The 15,452-nt window shown below is 40.5% G+C and overlaps 1 protein-coding gene across 4 annotated transcripts in view; it reads left to right on the top strand.

Moving 5' to 3' along the window:
* LOC128232845 (uncharacterized) overlaps nt 1-15,452 on the top strand; it is a 383,378-nt gene that overhangs the window by 161,484 nt on the left and 206,442 nt on the right. For all 4 annotated transcript variants that reach the window (XM_052946615.1, XM_052946639.1, XM_052946631.1 and 1 more), the window contains 2 exons: nt 3,820-3,959; nt 9,007-9,136. In XM_052946615.1, the coding sequence (XP_052802575.1) occupies nt 3,820-3,959; nt 9,007-9,136 (270 nt within the window). The remainder of the gene's footprint in view (nt 1-3,819; nt 3,960-9,006; nt 9,137-15,452) is intronic.

Raw genomic sequence — 15,452 nt, 5'->3', positions numbered from 1 at the left:
AAAATGATTTTAACACTCTAGAGGCCACATTTATGACCATATGTTAATGGAACTTGATCAGAATGTTATTGTTGGTGATCTTTATTGGATTAGGTGAGCGATTCAGGGCCTTCAGGGCCCTTTTGTTGATTATTATTTGCTAAAGTAATAGCCGGGGCATTTTAACCCTTCTTTGTTCTAGTCAGTACTCGCTGCGGACCCTTATTTCCCCAAATAAGCCTCTGAAATTCCCCATTACCAGAAAGAAAAAAGCAATACATTATGAACAAACAAAAAACAAATGTCTACTGCCTTTATATTTGTAAACAATGTGATGGATTTCTGGTCAAATGGTGTTATGGAAAAGCACTCCGACAGTTTAAAGCACATACATGTAACTACATTATTGTAGCACATGCCATTCATATCATCTTGGCGATTTGAGCTATATTGCACATCTGAATTTGCCGCCAAAACAACAAATTGGTGTGAAGGCCGATTCCTATAATCCTCAACTGGCTAAGGCTAAATTTACTGAAATTAATTGAAGTTTTTATGTCACTTATCTAATGGCCAGTTTTCAAGGTGAGCTTTTGTGATCGGTCTTTGTCCGGCGTCTGTTGTCCGGCGTTCGTTGTTCGTCGTCCGTCATCAACAATTGGTTATAATCATTTTCTTCTCCTAAACCGCTTGGACCATTATGATGAAACTTCATAGGAATGATCCTTGGTTGGTGCTTTTTCAAAATTGTTCAAAGAAATTAATTCCATGGAGAACTCTGGTTGCCATGGCAACCTAAAGGAAAATGTCAACAATTGGTTATAATCATCTTCTTCTCCTAAACCGCTTGGACAATTTTGATGAAACTTTATACGAATAATCCTTGGTTGGTGCTTTTTCAAAATTGTTCAAAGAAATTAATTCCATGGAGAACTCTGGTTGCCATGGCAACCTGAAGGAAAATATAGGCTGTCGTGTCCGCGCTGTGACTTTCTCTTATATGGACAGATTTTAAAATGACTTGCCATATGTTTTCGACATACCAAGGCAACATGTTGTGTGCAAGACCCATGTCCCTTCATCTAAGGTGAAAGATACTCTAAGTGTTTATTATGCCCCCGAAGGTTAGCATATTAAAATCGCACCGTCTGTCCGTCCGTCCGTTCTTCCGTCCGTCCATGTGTCCGGCTTAATAACTCGTGTCTGGGCTGTAACTTTCCCTTGTATGGACAGATTTTAAAATAACTTGCCACATGTGTTCCACATACCAAGACGACGTGACGCGTGCAAGACCTGTGCCCCTGCCTCAAAGGTCAAGGTCACACTTGGGTCTTTATTCACAATGGAGTGCTGCATATAGGACATAGAGTATAGGTTGTCGTGTCCGGGCTGTAACTTTCCCTTGTATGGACAGATTTTAAAATAACTTGCCACATGTGTTCCACATACCAAGACGACGTGTCGCGTGCACGACCCTAGCCCCTACCTCTAAGGTCAAGGTCACACTTAGTGTTTATTCACAATGGAGTGCTGCATATAGGACATAGAGTATAGGTTGTCGTGTCCAGGCTGTTACTTTCCCATGTATTGACAGATTTTAAAATAACTTGCCACATGTGTTCCACATACCAAGATGACGTGTTGCGTGCAAGATCGTGTCCCTACCTCAAAGGTCAAGGTCACACTTAGTCTTTATTCACAATGGAGTGCTGCATATAGGACATAGAGTATAGGTTGTTGTGTCTGGGCTGTAACATTCCCTTGTATGGACAGATTTTAAAATAACTTGCCACATGTGTTCCACATACCAAGACGACGTGTCGCGTGCAAGACCCGTGTCCCTACCTCAAAGGTCAAGGTCACACTAAGTCTTTATTCACAATGGAGTGCTGCATATAGGACATAGAGTATAGATTGTCGTGTCCGGGCTGTCACTTTCCCTTGTATTGACATATTTTAAAATAACTTGCCACATGTGTTCCACATACCAAGACGACGTGTCGCGTGCAAGACCCGTGTCCCTACCTCAAAGGTCAAGGTCACACTTAGTCTTTATTCACAATGGAGTGCTGCTTATAAGGACATAGATTATAAGTTGTTTTGTCCGGGCTGTAACTTTCCCTTGTATGGACAGATTTTAAAGTAACTTGCCACATGTGTTCCACATACCAAGACGACGTATCGCGTGCATGACCAGTGTCCCTACCTCTTAGGACAAGGTCACACTTAGAGTTTATTCACAATGGAGTGCTGCATTTAGGACATAGAGTATAGGTTGTCGTGTCCGGGCTGTCACTTTCCCTTGTATGGACGGATTTTAAAATAACTTGCCACATGTTTTCCACATATCAAGATGATGTGTCGCGTGCAAGACCTGTGTCCCTACCTCTATGGTCAAGGTCACACTTAGGTTATTTATTCACAACGGAGTGCTGCATATAAGGACATAGAGTATAAGTTGTCGTGTCCGGGCTGTAACATTCCCTTGTATGGACAGATTTTAAAATAACTTGCCACATGTGTTCCACATACTAAGACGATGTGTCGCATGACAGACCCGTGTCCCTATCTCTAAGGTCAGGGTCACACTTGGGTGTTTATTTACAATGGAATGCTGCATATATAAGGACATAACAGTGTCGGTTGTCAAGTATGGGTGGTATTATTTATGTTTAGAGGCAATTTAAAATAACTTGCCATATGTATTTGACATGTAAAGGCAAGATCAACTTTTCATGTACTGACTTTGTTCATAGGTCAATATCACAATCGGGGGCATTCGTCACATACTGTGACAGCTCTTGTTCACAATGGAATGCTGAATATGAGGACATAAAAGTGTTGGCTGTCAAGTATGGTTGGTATTTTCTATGCTCAGGGGCAATTTAAAATAACTTGATATATGTATTTGACACATAAAGGCAAGAGTAACTTTTTATGTACTTGTTCATAGGTCAATGTCACATTCGGCGGCGTTTGTCACATACTGTGACAGCTCTTGTTCAATATTCTTTGAGAAACAAGCTATATTGATAACAAAGGTTAAACTCTTTTACTCAGGTGAGCAATTTAGGGCCATTATGGCCCTCTTGTTGTAAAATTGCGGGAACGTTTTATAGAACCAGACCATATTTCCCTAAATGACATATGACACGTGTTTAGTGTATGGTCATCCCATTCACACCTCTGCCATTATGGGCCTATTGTTGTAAAAACAAGACAAACAAACTTTATGCACAACAACAGAGTTGTAGGCAAAATATTTATTGTTCTATTTATTCAACAACAAAAAATCAAATATTCAAATACCGATTTTGACATTCGAATACCAAACGTTCGATCGAATATTCAAGTATTTGTTTACATCCCTAATTCATTCTGATTGTAGGTTGTTGGTGTGGACATTTATACTGATTTTAGGTAGTTTAGGGGAACATTAATACTTGGTCTAAAGTACTTTATGGATTTCACGGTAATAATTTTGGTCTCAGCTGTAAATATCCTTCATATTATACAAATGGTAATCACTCCACTTCGGGGCATTTGTTCAAATGACAGCTTTTGTGGTTAAACATATGCTAAATGTTAGGCCTGGAAGTGCTAAAAATCTTGAAAAGTTGAATTCCAAAGTTATCTCCACTTTACATTGATGTTGAATATATTGTTCTAATTATTTTTAGAAAAGAGATCATCAGCCTATTGTATTAAACTGGATAAGATATCAACTGGTTATCTTTTGGCTAGTTTTCAAATAAAAGCAATTTGATTGCTAAACAGTAATAATTGGATACATTTCACAGTAAGCAAAAATAATGGGGGATTCTTAACATTTATTTTCAGATGGTTCTCTAGAAGGTGAGGCATTGCTGAATTTTGATGTGAATGAGAGTCCAGTGTACGGTAACTGTCGAATACGACCAGAGAATGGTACTGCCCTCGACACATCCTTCACTGTTCACTGCTACTCTTGGAGAGATCAGGTACTGGGGTATGGGGACAAGGTGTTGCTGAGTTGTTTGTGAAGGGATCAGGTACTGGGGGCATGGGAACAAGCTGTTTCTGAGTTGTTTGTGAAGGGATCAGGTACTGGGGGTATAGGGACCGAGGTGTTACTGGGTTGTTTGTGAAGAGATCAGGTACTGGGGGTATGTGTTACTGAGTTGTCTGAGAAGGGATCGGTTACTCAGTAGGGGGACAAGGTGTTACTGAGTTGTTTGGGAAGGGATAAGGGATCTGGTACTGGGGGTAGGGAGACATGGTGTTACTGAGTTGTTTGTGAAGAAATCAGGTACTAGGGGTAGGTGGACCAAGTTGTTGCTGGGTTGTTTGTGTATGGGTCAGGTACTGGGGTAATGGTTAACTTGATGTTACTGCTTTGTTTGTGAAGGGATCTGGCACTGGGGGTATTGGGACGAAGGTGTTACGGAGTTGTTTGTGAAGGGATCAGGTACTGGGGGTAGGGGGACAAGGTGTTATTGAATTGTTTGTGAAGGGATCAGGTACTGGGGGTATGAGAATGAAGGTGTTACTGAGTTGTTTGTGAAGGTATCTGGTAATGGGGGTAGGGGGACCAAGGTGTTACTGAGTTGTTTATGAAGAGATCAGGATTGGGGGTATGGGGAGGAAGGTGTTACTGAGTTGTTTGTGAAGAGATCATGTACTGGGGGTAGGGGGACAAAATGTTAATGAGTTGTTTGTGAATTGGTCAATAACTGGGGGTATGGGGACCAAGGTGTTACTGAGTTGTTTGTGAAGAGTTCAGGTACTGGGGATATGTGGACAAGGTGTTACTGAGTTGTTTGTGAAGAGTTCAGGTCCTGGGGATATGTGGACAAGGTGTTACTGAGTTGTTTGTGAAGAGTTCAGGTACTGGGGATATGTTGACAAGGTGTTACTGGGTTGTTTGTGAAGGGATCAGGTACTGGGGGTAGGGGGACAAGGTGTTACTGAGTTGTTTGTGAAGGGATCAGGTACTGGGGGTAGGGAGACAAGGTGTTACTGGGTTGTTGGTGAAGGGATCAGGTACTGGGGGTAGGGAGACAAGGTGTTACTGGGTTGTTTGTGAAGGGATCAGGTACTGGGGGTAGGGAGACAAGGTGTTACTGAGTTGTTTGTGAAGAGTTCAGGTACTGGGGATATGTGGACAAGGTGTTACTGGGTTGTTTGGGAAGGGATCAGGTACTGGGGGTAGGGAAACAAGGTGTTACTGAGTTGTTTGTGAAGGCAGGGTTCTTACACTACCGGGAAAACGGGAAAAAGTCGGGAATATCGAAAAGTCTGTTCCCGGTCGTGAAAATGCCTTGAATTTTGCGATTATAGGTTAAAATCGGGATAAAACTGGGAAAAGTAATATTTAAAGTTCGAACTTTTTTGGGTACGAAACTAGTAAAAGTAAGTACTCTCGATCATCTAGACACTTGCATCTGACACTGTTCTGTTGAATTGACTCTGATCAGAGGGGCTGAATGATCGAGACTAAGAAGGTTTCCGTTACCACATGCAAGCGTTTATTTGTCATAGTAGCTGGGTCTGCACTGCCGTCTGCATTTAAAAGTTATTTTAAGTTAAAACGAGAAATTGGCCGCAGTTTGTCGGGATTCGCTTTATATACGCTGTCAGTTAGAATCGTGGGTGCAATATACAACGATATTTTTAATCTACAGTATGCTAATGATCATGGATAATTAGCGATCCCTGCATTCATCGAAATATATTTAATACCTGAAATTGGCCCTAGTTCATTAAAATAAACTTGAGATACGCTGTCAATAACATACATGAATGTTAATTGCAATGATCTTACTAGTCTGCGAAGTGCTACACAGCCTAACAAATATTTGCTATTCAAGTGTGAATCTATGAATGATCATTCTTTTAGACTGGTCTTGCTGGTATTTATAGATATTGAGAAGACCACAGTTCTTTGGCCAGTAGACATCAAATAGTAGGTAAGCCTTTAAGTTTCCAAGTAGCAAATACAAATAGCCTAGACCCTGATCATGCCAGCTGATCTGTGTCTACACTGTTCACAGAGGCCAACAATATTCAGCATGCTAAAGGTTAATCATATTGTTCAATAAATGTCTAAAAAGTTCAGAAAGTGAAAGGTTTTGTTTTTGAGAATAAAACCCTTTGAAAATGACTTTTGATGTTTAAATGACATTTGATGTTTTTTTAACAAGTTGTTTAATAAATGTTAAATATGGCAAATAAGTTATTTCACTGAAATGTTTCGTTGTAATACTGTGAAAAAGGTTGAGAGAAAGTCTGGAATTTGCAAAAAAAAAACTTGAAAAAGTCTGGAATTTTACTTGCAGAAAAATGTGGGAACCCTGTGAAGGGATCATTTACTGGGGTATGGGGAACTAGGTGTTTCTGAGTTGTCTGTGAAGGGATCTGATACTGGAGGTAGGCACACCAAGGTGTAACTGAGTTGTTTGTGAAGAGATCAGGTACTAGGGGTAGGGGGACCAAGTTGTTGCTGGGTTGTTTGTGTAAGGTTCAGATACTTGGGTAATGATTAACTAGGTGTTACTGCTTTGTTTGTGAAGGGATCTGGCACTGGGGGTATGGGGACAAGGTGTTACTGAATTGTTTGTGAAGAGATCAGGTACTGGGTGTATGAGGATGAAGGTGGTACTGAGTTGTTTGTGAAGGGATCTGGTAATGGGGTAGTTGTTTTTGAAGAGATCAGGATTGGGGGTATGGGGAGGAAGGTGTTACTAAGTTGTTTGTGAAGAGATCAGGTGCTGGGGGTAGGGGGACAAGGTGTTAATGAGTTGTTTGTGAAGGGATCAGGTACTGGGGATATGTGGACATGGTGTTACTGAGTTGTTTGTGAAGGGATTTGGTACTGGGGGCTATGGCGATGAAGGTGTTACTGAGTTGTTTGTGAAGGGATCAGGTACTAGGGGTTTGGGGACGAAGGTGTTACTGAGTTGTTTGTGAAGGGATCTGGTACTGGGAGGTACAGGGATCTAGGTGTTACTGAGTTGTTTGTGAAGGGATCAGGTACTGGGGGTATTGGGATGAAGGTGTTACTGAGTTATTTGTGAAGGGATCTGGTACTAGGAGGTACGGGGATCTAAGTGTTACTGAGTTATTTGTGAAGGGATCAGGTACTGGGGGTATGTGGACGAAGGTGTTACTGGGTTAATTGTGTAGGGATCAGGTACTGGGGGTAGGGGGACAAGGTATTACTGGGTTGTTTGTGAAGGGATCAGGTACTCGGTGAAGGGGGACAAGGTGTTACTGGGTTGTTTGTGAAGGGATCAGGTACTGGGGGTAGAGGACAAGGTGTTACAGGGTTGTTTGTGAAAGGATTAGGTACTCGGTGAAGGGGGACAATGTGTTACAGGGTTGTTTGGGAAGGGATCAGGTATTGGGGCATGGGGACCAAGGTGTTACTGAGTTGTTTGTGAAGGGATCTGGTACTGGGGGTAGAGGGACAAGGTGTTACTGAGTTGTTTGTGAAGGGATCAGGTACTGTGGGTAGAGGGACAAGGTGTTACTGGGTTGTTTGTGAAGGGATCTGGTACTGGGGGTAGAGGGACAAGGTGTTACTGTGTTGTTTGTGAAGGGATCAGGTACTGTGGGTAGGTTGACCAAGGTGTTACTGGGTTGTTTGTGAAGGGATCAGGTACTGAGGGTAATGGGACCAGGTGTTACTGGGTTGTTTGTGAAGGGAGCAGTTACTGGGGTATGGGGTTGAAGGTGTTACTGAGATGTTTGTGAAGGGATCAGGTACTGGGGTATGGGGACAATGTGTTACTGGGTTGTTTGTGAAAGGATCAGGTACTGGGGTATGGGGACAAGGTGTTACTGGGTTGTTTGTGAAGGGATAAGGTACTGGGGGTAGGGGGACAAGGTGTTACTGGGTTGTTTGGGAAGGAATCAGGTACTGGGGGCATGGGGACAAGGTGTTACTGGGTTGTTTGGGAAGGGATCTGGTACTGGGGGTAGAGGGACAAGGTGATACTGGGTTGTTTGTGAAGGGATCAGGTACTGGGGGTATGGGGACAAGGTTTTACTGGGTTGTTTGTGAAGGGATCAGGTACTGGGGGTAGGGGGACAAGGTGTTACTGAGTTGTTTGTGAAGGGATCAGGTACTGGGGGTAGGGGGACAAGGTGTTACTGAGTTGTTTGTGAAGGGATCAGGTACTGGGGGTAGGGGGACAAGGTGTTACTGAGTTGTTTGTGAAGGGATCAGGTACTGGGGGTAGGTGGACAAGGTGTTACTGAGTTGTTTGTGAAGGGATCAGGTACTGGGGGTAGGGGGACAAGGTGTTACTGGGTTGTTTGGGAAGGAATCAGGTACTGGGGGCATGGGGACAAGGTGTTACTGGGTTGTTTGGGAAGGGATCTGGTACTGGGGGTAGGGGGACAAGGTGTAATTGAGTTGTTTGTGAAGGGATCAGGTACTCTGTATAGGGGGACAAGGTGTTACTGGGTTGTTTGTGAAGAGATCAGGTACTGGGGGTATGTGGAAAAGGTGTTACTGACTTGTTTGGGAAGAGATCAGGTACTGGGGTTATGGGGACAAGGTGTCACTGTGTTGTTTGTGAAGGGATCTGGTACTTATGAATTGTTTGTAGACATTACTTAGATTTAAAAAGAAATATTTTTTTTGACTGCTGATGTCACTTTATATCATATATATATATTTTAAAGTTTAAGTTAATATTTATTTTATGTCGCAATAATGAACAAATTATTTTAGCTATGAAGAGCTTTATTTACCCTTACTGGATGACAACCAATATTAATCTTCGAAGTAGATCTAAGCACAGATGAACACGGGACCATCTGAAAAAACAATCTGAAAAACTACCATTTTGCCTTATTATCAATATTTATTGATAAATAAATGATAGAAATCTTATTAGCTGTCAAACATGATCAGTTCAGCAACATAGAATGGTGGTGTTGCTAGAGTGTTATTGTTGCATATGTGTTATGTAAATGGAGCTAGGCTTAAACTATTGCTTCAAAATTCATTGTTACAAATTCTACCTGGTATATATGCAGCATGAGCCCCTGATGTATGAGGTGAGCTACTCACTGGGGGAGAGGGAGCCCCGACAGCTCATATACCGCGGTGTGAACCACCAGGTTCACTTCCAACTACCTCCAGGAAAACCAGAGCTCCACTTTACAGGTATATTATGATGCCTACCTTAGTAAACAGGATGGATTAGCTTTTCATGCGGGTCAGTCTGTTCATCCATCTGTCAATCAGTCATCAGTTTTGAGATAAATAAATAATATATGAAAATGTTTTATAAATGCTCCTGAAATTGTTTGCAATTTCCTACAAATAACATTATGATGCATTATTCATGCTAGATAACATGATTTCTTTAATCTTTGAAATGGGCAACTGTGGTATGATTCAATGAGGTTTGTTGTAGTTATTTCCCTTATAGATTGGTGGTATTGAAAGGACCTCGATTTGCTATTTCATGTATTCGGATAAACGATATGCTTTGGCCATGTATGATAAACACAGCTGCAAAAATTATGAAACTTCACATTTGTAGTAATATATGTGCTTATCATTATTTAAAACTTTATTCTGCTATTAATCTTAATTAAGTATTAGTACACACATTTCAAGAGACATTACAACCCTTGTTCAACTGGTTCAACAAACAGTACCTGATGAACGCTGCCATTTTCTCTGTGACACGTTAGCTTTATTTCAGTAGTACATCTTCATGAACAAATTGTCAAACTTGTCCACCCACCCTCTTGAAATATTTTATTAATTTTATCATACATAGATAATCCTTTGTACATTTTCCTATTTAGATCTATAGAATAGAAACTAACAGGCATCTGTACTTCATATAATGGCAAATGGTTATCTGCTATTTGGAATAATGCTGTGTTATGCGAGACAACAAAATATACCGTCTCGGAGACTAAATCCATTTAAATAGATAAATCATGGTATATTGTTCAATTTCCATCACATTTGTAACATGCCCAAACACAGAATATCATATAAATTTCTCTATAATAGGTCATTAGACTCCTACTTTGAAATTGTGGCTGTCCCTATTGTGGGAGATTCATTGATCTCTAGCGAAGGGATTTGTATATCTACATGGATGTATGCATAATCATTAGTGCGATAAATTGGACTCTGTGAAATCGAGATGTTAACATATTTAACCTTGTTTGCATGTATCAAAAGAAGTTGAACTAAAAATGCTAATTTTATGAAATTTTCATCTTTGAGCTTATCTAAACCTACTATTGATCTTTTGATATTGGATGTATTCAATTTTCCATTGCTTGCATTCAAGATTTATAGAATTATATCCATTTTTCATGGTAAATGACGTATGCAAAAAGAAACTGTGCTTTTTTTGTTAGTTTACTTTTCCTGTGAAATTGTCAGAATAAATTGACTAATTGTTACAAATAGGTATGAAATGGCATCCATGACATTTTAATGATTTTAATGGGAAATTAAACCTCCCATGTCTAAAAATAATTGATGGGGAAAAACTTGATTGTATTAGATTTCATTTGATTATGATCAATCTTGGCCATTTCAGGAAAATGGATACTTTGTTTTGCTCAAGCTTGTTGCATAAACAATGCAAGTTTGGTGAAGACTGGCTTCATGCCCATTTCACAACAAAACAAAAACTTTCATTTAATTAGAATTTAATCATGAAGCAAATTTTTAATGAGAGATCCGTTTTTCAAAGGACTGAGTGTTGATACAGGAATGGCATTGATTAAATTAAGAATAATTTGATTGTAAGGTTGAAATTGTACACACATACAATCTTTGCATGAAACAAATATCAACATTTTTGGTAGTGCAGTTTAATTTAAACAAGTACCTTAGTTTTGGAATTGTGCATTTTATGTGAGAACTGTTTTATGATCTATGTTAGGTATTTCATGCATACTTGTTATAAATGGTTTCATAAATGAAGATGCTGTGTCTCAGGTGTTCCTTTAGAGACACTCATATTGCAAGTATATTAGTTTTTTAGTCTTTACTGAAACCACTCAGTTAGCCACTAAATATCATTTGTTCATCAAAATGTTGTAAAATATTTTTTTTTATGATATTTTGAATTATAACAGATTTACAAGTCAGTGATTTAGCCCAACCAACTTGCACACAACTAGACTCGTTTGAAATTCTTCATGAGACTCTTTGTTTGGAGCACATTCATGCAGGGCTTCTGCCAGCGGGCGTGTTATAAAACAGGCTTTATCAGCTCATAAACACAAGCTTTATTAATAGGCAATTGTCACTCAGTATCCCACGGGACAGATTCTGGGATGTGTAGCCATATCTCTTCTTCTGGCATGTGGTGGCTCAAATACTGCAGGCATCAGTAGTGGGTTTCTGCAGGCAGTGTTTGTGGTGGCTCAAATACTGCAGGCATCAGTAGTGGGTTTCTGCAGGCAGTGTTTGTGGTGGCTTGAATACTGCAGGCATCAGTGTAGGGTTTCTGCAGGCAGTGTTTGTGGTGGCTGGAATACTGCAGACATCAGTGTAGGGTTTCTGCAGGCAGTGTTTGTGGTGGCTGGAATACTGCAGGCATCAGTAATGGGTTTCTGCAGGCAGTGTTTGTGGTAGTTTGATTAGTGCAGGCATCAGTGTAGGGTTTCTGCAGGCAGTGTTTGTGGTGGCTCGAATACTGCAGGCATCAATACCGTATTATATCATGCATAGGACACACCTTTTTACCCCCAATTCTCGTCTTAAAAATTGCCTGCGTCCTTTCTATGCTATTAGAATTTCATCTGGGTTTTTTCCAAGTCCATTTGGGGTCGAAAATATCGGACCGGGGAAGAACGCGGTAATAGTAACTATCTGTACTGCGTCACTGAAGAGAACAACTGACATAGGTAAAATCACGCAAGTTAACACACGCAGAAATATATTGAATGTTTACTTTAAAATGATTTATTGATAAATAAATTGAAAACAAACATGAGTGTTTACTTTTTTACAAAAGGGACGCTATGTGAGTCAGCATTGAACTGGATTGAGTTATAACGGCAACGGAAAATCGGGAAAGGGGGTAAATATCAATTAATCGTTGTTCATGATTTTAATGTTTGGATATATTACAAAACATTTTGTTGTATGTAACTGTTTTAAAAAATTAATAAAGGAATGTGCATAACGCAAAGTAGCATTATTGTCAATATCAAATCTTTTCAAATGTGCGAAGGTGTGAAAACACCCGCTGTCTGTCATTAGAAAAACATCAATAGAACGAACTATTGCGATGGTAATACCGTATGGTTGTTTGTTCGCACTTTACCCATCGTGCCTTCCGCTGGCAAGGATAATTACCGACTAGCATTAATTATGCCTGACATGCTTTAATCTGCGCAGCGACAAGCCTTATCAAAACAATCATCAGTTTTGACGATACACAGTTTTGCAACGGTTGACTGTCATTCAGAAGGCATGTCGGAACTATTGCAACAGTTGCAACGGTTGACTGTCAGTCAGAAGGCGTGCTATTACAGCATTTGTATAAGTCTTATAATATGCGTGAATGTTCTCAAAATGTCAAGACTTATATCATTGTTGTGGACACTAAATTACCGAAATGTTAAATTACCAAAATACGACGATAATTATCGAAATACACAAGACAGTTATCGAAATATGCCTTATATACATTTTTTTTTTTACTTCAATATATGTTATAAATACTTTACCAACCTCAATTTTTCGGGTCCGATTTTGACATTTTGCCGCTGCGTCCTATCTTATATATTAAGGGGACCCGTTTTTTCAACTTTTTTTTTTTGCCTGCGTCCCATCTATGCTAGCGTCCTATACATGATATAATACGGTAGTAGGATTTCTGCAGGCAGTGTTTGTGGTGGCTCAAATACTGCAGGCATCAGTAATGGGTTTCTGCAGGCAGTGTTTGTGGTGGCTCAAATACTGCAGGCATCAGTGTAGGGTTTCTGCAGGCAGTGTTGTGGTGGCTGGAATACTGCAGGCATCAGTAATGGGTTTCTGCAGGCAGTGTTTGTGGTGGCTTGAATACAACAGGCATCAGTGTAGGGTTTCTGCAGGCAGTGTTTGTGGTGGCTCAAATACTGCAGGCATCAGTGTAGGGTTTCTGCAGGCAGTGTTTGTGGTGGCTTGAAAACTGCAGGCATCAGTGTAGGGTTTCTGCAGGCAGTGTTTGTGGTGGCTCGAATACTGCAGGCATCAGTGTAGGGTTTCTGCAGGCAGTGTTTGTGGTGGCTCGAATACTGCAGGCATCAGTGTAGGGTTTCTGCAGGCAGTGTTTGTGGTGGCTCGAATACTGCAGGCATCAGTAATGGGTTTCTGCAGGCAGTGTTTGTGGTGGCTCAAATACTGCAGGCATCAGTGTAGGGTTTCTGCAGGCAGTGTTTGTGGTGGCTCGAATACTGCAGGCATCAGTAGTGGGTTTCTGCAGGCAGTGTTTGTGGTGGCTCGAATACTGCAGGCATCAGTAGTGGGTTTCTGCAGGCAGTGTTTGTGGTGGCTTGAATACTGCAGGCATCAGTATTGGGTTTCTGCAGGCAGTGTTTGTGGTGGCTTGTATACTGCAGGCATCAGTGTAGGATTTCTGCAGGCAGTGTTTGTGGTGGCTCAAATACTGCAGGCATCAGTGTAGGGTTTCTGCAGGCAGTGTTTGTGGTGGCTTGAAAACTGCAGGCATCAGTGTAGGGTTTCTGCAGGCAGTGTTTGTGGTGGCTGGAATACTGCAGGCATCAGTAATGGGTTTCTGCAGGCAGTGTTTGTGGTGGCTTGAATACTGCAGGCATCAGTAGTGGGTTTCTGCAGGCAGTGTTTGTGGTGGCTGGAATACTGCAGGCATCAGTATTGGGTTTCAGGCAGTATTTGTGGTGGCTCAAAAACTGCAGGCGTCAATTATGGGTTTCAGACAGTATATGTGGTGGCTCAAAAACTGCAGGCGTCAATTATGGGTTTCAGGCAGTGTTTGTGAAGGCTTGAAAACTGCAGGCATCAGTAATGGGTTTCAGGCAGTATTTGTGGTGGCTCAAAAACTGCAGGCGTCAAATATGGGTTTCAGGCAGTATATGTGGTGGCTTAGAAACAGCAGGCATCAGTAATGGGTTTCAGGCAGTATTTGTGGTGGCTCAAAAACTGTCTGTGGTGGCTCGAAAACTGCAGGCATTAATTTGTAGTTTTCTGGCAGTGTTTGTGGTGGCTTGAAAACTACAGGCATCAGTGATTGGGTTCATGCAGTGTTTGTGGTTGCTTGAAAACTGCAGGCATCATATTTTGGTTTCAGGCAGTGTATGCTCTCTGATGTTTTAATGCAATACAGTAATTAGCATTATGACACATGGGTGCAGTTTCACTTATTATTATATCAAATGAACATTTACAGTATGTTTGTGTTGTGACATGTAATGATTTTACTTGTGATATAAAGATTGAAGTTTGCTCCAAGATAAAAATTTATAGAACCTTTAAAAAATAACAACATGTATGCTTCATTAAATATACATAGCGCCATATATGTGATATCTTGGAAAGACTGTGATCAGTAAACACCAAGAGTTGGAAAAGATAAACAGTTTCTATCGCATAGTTTTCTCATAAATATCCTGTACAGATTTCCAAGTAACTGTCACAAGGTAATAGATGGCCGGATTGATCTCCGTTAGAATGCTGCCAATCTCAAAGAAACAAATAACAAGAGAAGGCTTGCCCAGCTACTGAAGTGGACGAATATCTTCATAAAACCATTTAAGTCTTAGTTTATATTGAGGATTCCAGCTAAGTACAGGGCCAGTTGATTAGTTTTGGTTCTTAGGCGGCATTATGCCAGTTTTGTGGGTGACAGTCTGGCTGATGTATGGGACAAATCTGCTTATACCAGTCCTAGCTTGTCAGTCTTCTCGCCCATCGTAAGAATGGGCAAAATATTTGCAGCAAGTTATGCAAAGAGCTATGAAAAGCATTGCAGTGCTTGCAACTCATTTTGAACATTTTATAAGTTAAGGAATTGTTACCATTCTAGTAATTTAGATCATTCGTTATGAATAATGTTGACATTCCCAATGATGCAATGACAATCAAGATACAATGTTTTCTGTTTTTAATGTTTCTGAATTTCCCGAAGCATTGAAGCAAGTTTCTGCCAGTTTTGCTCATTTTGCACATTTTATTGAACTTCCCATCCTGAACATTGTTGGCAAACATTTTGTAAAGTCTGAAAGACAAGTCATTGCAAATCAATGAAATCTTAGGGAGGATTGGAAATAATATTCATATTGATGACTTATTAACCACGTCTTTCATCTCTTGTATCTTAAAGTGTCTACTGTATAGCGATAGTTATCAGTTAGGGCTTCTTTCCTCATTATAACTAACCATTTTCCATGGATCCAAATAGTGGACCTGCATGTGCCTAGTACTTAAATACTTTTGTTTTATAGACTGTACTAAATTATATCAAGGCCAATCT

Source organism: Mya arenaria, chromosome 1, assembly GCF_026914265.1.
Source record: "Mya arenaria isolate MELC-2E11 chromosome 1, ASM2691426v1".
In the NCBI taxonomy this organism is placed as follows: domain Eukaryota; kingdom Metazoa; phylum Mollusca; class Bivalvia; order Myida; family Myidae; genus Mya; species Mya arenaria.
This window is presented reverse-complemented; position numbering and strand designations above follow the sequence as displayed.